The sequence below is a fragment of the Sander vitreus genome, chromosome 2, assembly GCF_031162955.1.
Source record: "Sander vitreus isolate 19-12246 chromosome 2, sanVit1, whole genome shotgun sequence".
In the NCBI taxonomy this organism is placed as follows: domain Eukaryota; kingdom Metazoa; phylum Chordata; class Actinopteri; order Perciformes; family Percidae; genus Sander; species Sander vitreus.
The window spans coordinates 33,803,073-33,812,825 of record NC_135856.1 but is presented as its reverse complement, the minus strand read 5'-3'; the positions used below and the strand labels follow the sequence as shown (position 1 = coordinate 33,812,825).

General features: G+C 42.3%; 1 protein-coding gene across 2 annotated transcripts in view; it reads left to right on the top strand.

The window, feature by feature from the left end:
* Positions 1-1,127: 1,127 nt before the first annotated feature.
* The window catches only part of rnf38 (ring finger protein 38), a 28,671-nt gene continuing 20,045 nt past the window's right edge, over positions 1,128-9,753 (top strand). For both annotated transcript variants that reach the window (XM_078266702.1, XM_078266695.1), the window contains exons 1-2: positions 1,128-1,235; positions 2,281-2,970. In XM_078266702.1, the coding sequence (XP_078122828.1) occupies positions 2,361-2,970 (610 nt within the window). In that variant the 5' untranslated portion in view covers positions 1,128-1,235; positions 2,281-2,360. The remainder of the gene's footprint in view (positions 1,236-2,280; positions 2,971-9,753) is intronic.

The following is a 9,753-nucleotide window of genomic DNA, read 5'->3' as shown; positions in this document are numbered from 1 at the left end:
AGGCTTGCTGCTTGGGGGAGGGGGGGGGGGGAGCAAGGAGGGTGGGAGGGATATTTGCATATCATCAAAGTAGGGAAAGGGGGTGTAATGAGGAGAGAATGTGTGTGTGTATGTGTGTGTTGGGCGTATTTGTGTATTAGGAGTGGTGTAGATGGGTTGGGGTTGAGTGTGTGTGAAATGAGAGAACAAGACCAAGGGAATATATGGGAAGTGAGATGACTGGGATAGGTTTAGGTGTGTGTGTGTGTGTGTGTGTGTGTAAGAGAGAGAGAGAGATGACAGAGATCACATACATGCTCCCTTTCACATGCCATCCATCACACCCTTCACACCCACACAGAGGGTGCATTGAATATCAACACTGCACATTTTTTTTACACTAGTTTATGTCGGAAATGTTTCATATACAGGCCATATCCTGACCTTTGACATAAAAAGAGCTCTCTCTCTCGCCTTCGTCATTGCTGGAAAATATGAGAAATTGCTATATTCCAGCACATTTAAATATTGTAAGAACAGAACAAGGAGCTCAGTTGGTGTGCAGTGATGACACATGCACAAACTTGTTCTATCCGTGAGAAATGTGGCTCACAAGCACAAGGTCGCACAAGCAGACTAACCTCTTTTACCCTTGATGGTGAAAATTGAATTAGGCCAGGTTATATCAGACGTGGGCTAAATAAACCAATTTGGTCACTCTTTATTTTCTTCCTGTCTCTGTTTTGTTTTCTAGACACTGTACAATGGTATGCAACTTTTGCACATACTTATTCTTAAAGCGAACTTTCGGCTCCAGAAGAAACAGCTGCAATGGGTAGGCTTGGTATTTGTAAATAAATAATTTAAAGCCCCTGCCTCTCTGCTATCCGCAGCTTCTGATTTTACAGGATATATAATCGATTACCGATTCTCAACTAATTCTTATTGCCAGTAAACTCGTGGTTCTAAAGCATACTGAAGTAAAACAAACCATATTAAACACTTTTAAATATAGTTTCGTGTTCATTTGTTCTCGGCGAATGTGTGGGAGAGGTGTATGCTAAAAACAACTACAAACGGTTTCTGTGTTCTGGTATCGATTGGGCATGCTTGGTGAAATCCGACTTGAGCGTTGACGGTCTGTCACATTTCACGCTGACACTAAGCGAACACTGGGCGCACACACACACACGCTGGGCTCACCATATTATCGACAGATCCGAGACAGGAGTACAGTCGATGAGAGCGCATTGAAGGTAAGTTGTTGTGAAAAAAAAAAAACTAATCAGGGCAGGAAAATTAGACCGGATTTCAGTGGTAGACTCAGAGGCGGGGTCATTTCTTAAGATCGTGTTAATTTTAGCTGTGGTTCTTTCTTTGTAATTTTAGGTTGATCACTTTTTATCATTCTCTGTGCGCTTTGCTGTTTGCCCCTGTTTCTGGGGAAACATTACCGGGTCACCTTAACTCAATGAAATCAGACCGAATACGCTTTTTTTTTAAAAAGCAGTTTTGTTAACATTAACCAAGCAATTTAAAGGGATTCGAGGCGTGGGTGGCTAGCTACGGGTTTTTTTTTTTCTATGTGTTGGTCGGTGGAGGAGGAGGGGTTGGTTTGGCTTGCCAAGCTAGTGAACGACATTACGCAGACTTGCAAAACAAGTTTAAATATTTTTTAAAGTGGACAAACTTGCTTTAAACTCAGTAAGGGGATTAATGCGGTTATGAGAAAGCGACCGGGTATGCTAACAAGGTTGTTGTACCGTTAGAATAAGCGGAATAACGCGTTTAACACAGTATGCTATGCGCATTTACGTTAGCATGTCCCCCCAGCGTTAGCCTCTTGTGAGCTAGCGAGCCGTGGACGTAACGTTACTCATTGCTATGTTTTTATAAACTAAACGTTTCTTGTGAACCATGAAATGTATCGTACCTTTTGAGAGTAGCTCCATATTTGTTTTTTACAGTATACCCGACTCACGGCCACAGTTGTGTTTCAGTTAAAAACGCGAGAATATCAATATGGCGAGTAGACGACAATGTTTAGCTAGCTAGTTGTTGAACCCGTTGGGGGATTTAACGTTACGCTGTTTAGTTACGTTAACGTTACTTGACTGACATACTTGAGGCACAGACGGTTTAGTAAAGAGGATCTTTGCTTGAGGGAAGTAGCTACTTCAAAGTTAGAAACACATGCTTGTCTAAATAAGCAATTACGGTTGACACTGAGTGTTTGTATGAACAGTGACAAAGAGCCCAGTTTAACTGTTAGCCACTCTCCAACTTTGTATTTTTAAACAGTGACTAAAAGCTCTTCTGTGAGAGGAAACGAGAGGAAAAACGCAACAAAAAAAGAAACAGAGGAAATCCCCCAAAAGGAAATGCCAATCGCAGCCGCTGGACAGCCAACGACTCAGGAGCCTAGAGTTTGCCCCCGGCTGCCCTCCACCCCGGAGCCTGTCCCTAAAGGGGCTGATTTATTCGACGAGGCGGGGGCGGCGGAGTCGGCGGAGCGAACTGAGTACGGGGGCGCGGAGGGGGGCAGAGGACTCGGGGGTTATAGTTACAGCCATAGCGGCGCTAGGGGCTTTGTGCAGCCCGGATCCGTCAACGGTTCTCCGCCGCAGTCCCCAGCCGCATCCTCCTCTTTTCTCTTCCATCCACTTCACCCCCATCAAATGGCCATGGAGCCCCCAAGGACTCGATCGCGTTCTCGGTCTGGATATTACCAACAGTACGGTGGTGGGAATGGCAATGTAATTACCGGCAGCGGAGTCATGGGATCTAACCATCATCACCTCCACCACCACCACCACCATCAGCAGCAGCAGCAGCAACCACATCCACAGCAGCAACACGGTGCCGGCTGCGCACCACTTGGACCTCACAGCAACCACCCGGAGAACCAGCCGCGAGCCCCAGGAAGTAACGCCTCTCCCGGCACTCAGAGGCTTCCTTCGGTTCCCGGAGCGCACCGCATCCCGGCGGCAGGTAAATGTCCCGAGTTGTCATTGTCACTGACTGTGTATTGTAGTGTACCCTTTTTATTAGACTTTTGTCTTTACATAAGCACCAAGTTGAAGTGATTGAAGTCGAGGTGTTTAATACCTTGGGGAGGTTTTTAGAGGCATATTGAGAGGGGGGGGGGATAGGGGGTTTGGCATGGCATGACAAAAGTGTCTGCATGTGTGAACACATTTGTTCTATTCTATTAGACGGGGTGTTTTAATGTGCTCACCACAGCTGCAGTGTGGATGTGGTGCACACTTTGCACATACAGTTGGTAAATGAAAAATAGCAGTCTGGGGTAGCCTCAAGCTTATTGAACTGCTTTGCAGTTACCCATGACGTGTTTCTTAAGGCACTGTCTACTTTTAGTCAACTACACAAACGTCGATGTAGCTAGGTTACACGTCTACAGCGTGAACATGTTTATCTTTGTCTAAACTAGGTACAGGTACAACATTGATAGATCACCCAGGGGCTTGGCTTTGTGGCCTATCGATGTGAAGTTGTGAACAAAAAAAGAATCCGAATCAGCTAAATGACAACATAGGATGTGTCATGTTATATAAAAGATGATGACAATGGCCTCTATAATAACAGGCATCCCGTCTCCTTAGAGCTGGATGGGCATATTCTGTTTCAGATTGGGGGTTCTCTACTAGTAACTATCTGGGTAAGCCATGCTTTGATATTTGTGCTTCATTGCCAAGGAAATCTTAGCGAGTGTGCATGGACTGGTTCTGGGTGTAGAACACATGTGAGGCCACTCCGACACAGCGGATTCAGTGCACTGAACCAACACAACATAGAAACAGCACAGCTAGAGTTTCACATTCAGCGAGGCCATGGGAAAGCTTTTCTTTCAGCACACCTAACAGGCTTCTCAGGTTAGGAAAATGCTTGGTTGGTAGTTGTCTCCTGCAGTGTTTGGCAGAATATTTTGTAAGTGGTAATTTCATAATGAAAGAAATTTTAAAACGAAAAAGAATTGATTCAACTTAACTTGGTTTTTTTTTTTGGGTTTACTTTTCCTTATGTACAAAGCATGAGACAGATTTCTTCAAAGTATACATCAGAATGTAAGGGCTAAATGAAATGAGTTTAAGAGTAATTAGTTGCTCATCTAAAACATTTCAGGGATTGTTTTGCTCTGCCTTTTAGCATAGTGACTTCTCATGCTAATTCTGCAATACATGTTGGCATAACTTAACATGCACAGACTAAGAACACAGTAGCTTAGTCACGAACGGGACACACAACTCAACTACACGATAACATTAATCTAATTTGTATATAAAGGCACAAAACAATATTCTACCAGTCCAAATTCCACGCTGCCAGCATCACAGTCACACTTTACAATCTGTGTCTTTACTGACACCTTTTAAACAAAACATGTCTGCATGCATGTGAACACAAGAGACTGGGCAACTGTGTCTGGGGACTGGAATTACCTGTCTGGGAGAATGAGAGTAAGAAAAAAAAAAACAGCAGAACATACATAAACAAACAAACAGGCCCTTTCTGGACTTGTAGGCTGTGTAGCAATTTGTGTGTTATATGTCTTGATTTGCATGGCCTTGCTGGGTTTGAGGGGTTGGAAACAGAGACCAGGAAGAACTGGGATAAAAAAAATGAATAAAAGTAGAGATCGGTGTGCAGAGTCCCACTGCATCACCACAGACGGTGAACTATTCATCAGCAGAGTTTATCGGCCTGCCATGACCTACGACCCATAGTCTGTCATAGTAGCTTGGCTGTGACGTGTAGGATAGCATAAATCAATGGATAGAATGACTGTATTGTATTTCCATCCAAATGGATTTCGATCTAGAGGGGGAGGCGCTGGCTCGAAATTCTATAGACACTCAGTCATTATCTAGATTAATTTCAATTAGACCTAAAAGCCCACAAAACGGTAATACAGAAGAAAAAAATCTAGGCGTGTATACATTTGTATATGTACTCTGTGTAAGTAAAGTCTAACTGTAGCAAAAGTGCAAAAACATAAAAAAGGGTATGCTTCATTTAGTAGCTGTGAACAGTGCTTCAAAAGTGAAGCAGTTGCTTTATTTTGAAATAAAAAACAGACAGCATTTGAGTGCTATTTACATTGTTAACTTAGCCAAAGAAAGCCTAGGAAGAATATTCTCTTACACAAGTGAAGCAGCTGGCTGGCCGGACCTTTCCCAGCACTACACACCTATTCTCCATATCCAGAATGGGCCCTGCTTGTTGAGAGAGAGCGAGAGAGTGAGAGAGAGATACTTGGACCATTCTTCCTGTGCTAGTCACCTGCGTTGGGCATGAAAGCTAATGATATCCTGTACTCCTCAAATCCCTCCCCCCTCTCTCTAGTCATCTATTCTAAATCGTTTGGCCCCCTTTGTGCCTTGTTCTTTCACGCTTGTTAATACAGTTTGTAGTGCTCACTTATTTTCTATCTTCTTCTTTCTGACATTCTATCTCATGTACTGTTCAGATGACTTTGCTTACCATTTGAAGGGAATTAACATGTCTTAAGAGGTAAAAAAAAAAAAGACTCCTTAGAGCCCATGTCTGCAAAATTTAGACTTAAGGTGCAAAAGAGAAGCACAGAAAATGTAGAAGTACTTGAGTTCCCACCAAATGCGTAAAATTGCTGCCAAATTGGTCCAAGTGGATAAAACATCCTCTGTAGCAGTTGATATCCTATCCTGATTCTGACCGACCTCTGTCACAGCCTGTCCTCTCTTAGCCACATTAATTTCTCCCTCCCATGTGGATCAGTCAACCCTTTCTGTACCCCTCCGGTCCATTTTCTCTGGCCTCCTCCCTTATTTGTCTAATGGAGGGATCGTTTTAATGGATTGCCCAAAGCAGCAGAGGGGCAGACACTCCTGCCACTCTACCTTTACCCTTCCACTCCACTCCACTCCACTCCTATCCCCTCCATCCTTCTGTCTGCAACATAAGTGGAAACATGCACTCTGTTTTTTTTAATTTACTTTTTACTTCCCTTTTGTGTTGTCGCCCAGGCAGGGAGGAGGTGCAGTGTATGAGATTTAAGAAGGTCAGGTGCAGAGAAAGTATGAGGGAGGCATGATTACACCGAAGCAAAGTAGAAATGGCAAAAGGAGGATGTGAACAAGTTTGGTGGACTGTGGTGGAGAAACAGGACGTCATGAGTATTATTGTTAGCCAAGCACAGAGAGAAAGCATGCTTCACAGACAGCAGTTGAGTGTGCAATGCAATCTGAGAGGAGTTGGGAGACTGTGGCTGTAGCGAGAAAGATGATTGGCTGGGAGCAGATGGAGGCTAGGTAGAGAATGGGATATAGGTGGTTGGGGGCTGAGACTAGAGGCAGTGTTTGAGTGTAGGTAAAAGTGTGTGTGAGAAATGCATGAATGAATGTTGGGAGAGTTAAGGGGGAGGAAGGGAGGAGGAGGAGGTTGTTTACTCCTGCTGTTTGCAGGTTAGCCTCCTATCCCTGTTGATAACTGTGAATATCCTGCAGATGTGGCTTGGTTATGACTAGTAGTTCAAAAGGAGTTTGTCTTCAGGCAGCTGGATTTGTGTTGTTTAGAGCTCTCTCTTACAGCCTCTCACTGACTGGACTGTTATACTGCTTATTACCTTTTTATTCTATTATGTCAAAACCTATGCGGTAGGTACAGTATCTATGGCGGTACTGTCATTAACCCCCTTTTATCAAGTTTAAGTAAGTCACTTCTCACAAGCCACTGCTGTCTCACTCTTGCATTTAACCTCCAGTTTCTTCTGTAGCAATTCTGTGTCTCAACGCTCATCATCTTCAGCTGTTTCTTGTCGTTTCAACATAACCCCTGTCTGTGTCCTTCCCTAGTTTCCCCCTCTTGTTGTCCTCTTTCTGCCTCTGTTGTAACGGCTATGCAAAGTGAGCTGGCACTGCACGTGTACATGGACTGAGTATCCGACTGCAAGTCTGTGTAGATGTTTTGTAGAGTTGTATTTGTAAAACATGCCTTTTTTCTTTGTTGCATTTTGGCAAAAGGAATATTTCTAACATACTACTTGCAATGTCAGTCTTTCCTTGTTTTTAAATTCACGGATTTAAACAAACCTTTTTCAGACGGTCGTAGACATGTAGGTGACCGGTTGTACAAAAGCCACTGATCACACTAATTCCTGTTAAATCGTATATGACTTAGGCTAGCTAAAGTTTTTTTTTTTTTTTTTGTTAGATCGTTGTTCATTTTTTGAAGTTTTAGTCTGTGTTTTGGGGATCGTAAACACACTGTTTTGTAGGCTACTATACATGTCCTTGTTGCATTCATTAAGATCTAATCGGAAGATTTCTGTCATTCAAACAACTCTGAATGTAGTTTAAAACTTCTACAGTCAACAGTAAAATAGTAACAGTAAAATCTTGGGTTTTATTCAGGCTCAAGTCCATAAATACAGTTAATGGATTCAGGCACGGACAACTGAAGGCTCAGTTAGCAACGATTAGCTCCGTTAGCGGTTAGCTCCGTTTATAAATATATGGAGTAGAGGAGACATGGGTAACAACCAGACTCTTGATGAATGACGTTCAGGGTGTATTGTATTGTATTGTACAAGCGTACATTGCGAATACATCAAAACGTAAAAGTACATTGATATCAAAGATCGGTATTGTTTTAACTTTTTTAAACTCAACCAGTGCTTTCGCAGCAGTGCGGCCGCAGCATTTCTATGTTTTTTTTTAATACAGTTAATCCCACGACAAGACCACCAGCAGCAAGTTAACGATAGCCTCTGAGCCTGAAGTGAAGCGTTGGCGCTGTCATGTACGCGGCGTGCGACTGGTGTGTCTTTGCTATGGTATTTCTTCATCTAAATAGAGTGACACCCTTTTATTATTAGCATCATGCAGCCATGTAGTGCAATCTGTGGTCGCTTATTAAGCCAAAAATGAAGAATACCTAAGGAATAATGATCTCAAATTCAGAATAAATTATTATTTTGATGTACTACATTGATTATGGGGGCTATACATTGTGCATTGGTTGCCCCAAAGACACATAGTACAAGTACATTTTCTTACAAGTTAATTCCATTCGGCTCCTCAAAATGTAGTTTTAATGAGTTGATAGCTCAGTTTGTGGTGCTAGTGTTGAGATTTATGATGGAAGAAGAGAATTAGGACTGTCATCTGTCTTTGACTTTCTCTTCTCCTAACACTCCCTCTCAGCTGGCTTCTGTCTTTCATTGGGAATAAGGAGGAGAGCGAGATAGTGAAGACAGGAGGAGGAGTGAGAGAGTAAGGAGTGTGAAGTAGTATGGGTATGTTCATGTACCTCCTACTGACTGTGTGTATGTGCACACGCCTTGCATATGCATACATACGGAATATCGTCACCGTAGAAACATTTTTCTTTTACTGTACTATGAAGAAAGAGACCAAAATACTAATGTTTTTAGTAGAGATATTGCACTGAAATATCAACCAGTAGCAATACTCTAGTAGGCAGTGTTTATCGAGCACTGGGAGCCTGGAGAACATGTTTAAAAAAAATTAAACCTAAACGTTTTGAAGGATTTATTTTTTGATGTATCAGTGTTTTGTGTCCCTACAGTGTAAGCCAGCATGTTAGGTTTAGCATCTGTCTCGCTAACTTGCTGCACGGCTTCTCGGTTCTGTGACCAAAAATATAACACAATGACTTAGAGTCAGAGATTAAATGGGTTCATTTTAGGAGTTGCCAAAGAGTCTTTTTTTTTTTGTGTGTGTGCATTGAATCTGAGAATATGATGCAAATATTTTTCATTTCAAAAATGTAACTGCAGGACACAAGATGTCTCTCATTTCACTGAAAAGACCTTTCTCAGCGCAGTAGAGGTTTAAGGTTTTTCCATATCACACTTGTGTACGCTGCAGTGCACACGTGATCATGATTGGTTTTCAATTTACTGGTGATCTCACAACATCATCCTCGTACGTACATGTCTTAAATCTAGATCTAAGGTGAGCGCAGAGAAACTCTCCCCTTCAGCAGAAGAATGTGAAAACGATTGTCGAGCGGTAAATCTCTGCACATGCACCATTTTGTACAGCAAAAGGTCAATCATCCAAGTGAAGTAACATCTAGCAAAACACATTTTTGTGTGGAAGGGGACTCTTCATATTTTGGAATAGAAACTCTTACTTTGAGAAAAACAGGGTTATGAGGCAAACCAATGTCCTTTTCTTTTGGCTTTCTACCACATAATACATTCTTCCAAGCTCAGGTGTGTGTGGAGTGTGTAGAAGTACCAAAACATAACATCCCTCAGCAAAAATGATATAAATCGATCCCCGAGAAGGGATGTACAAAAGCTTTTGAATTCCAGACAGCAAGCATGTTAAGTTATTCAGTTTCTCTCTGCCGTTGTTGTTTTTACACATAGAATCGGGCTGGTTAAAGTTAACTTATGTTACAGAGCGCTAAGGTTAGCTAATGTCAGCTACATTATGTGTACTTGTGGTGCTGTGTGAATCAAGCCAGCTGTAATTGGTTGGTTAAGGGAGGATATGCAGTTGCATTTGTTTTCTCATTTATTTGATGTACTTTTTTGTGTCTTTCGTTTCCAGTGCATTCTCATTTTGGCCAAAGCAATACCTGTTGCCGATACGCATAATAACTTGAAGATCAAGTATGTTGAGTACAAACACCTGCACGTGTTCTGTGATGTATTAAGTGTTTTTTGCGGTGCGGGATGGAGGAGCAACCTTAAGAACTGCAGCAGCAACCGTACAAAGAGGAAGATAATGAGAAAGATAATGA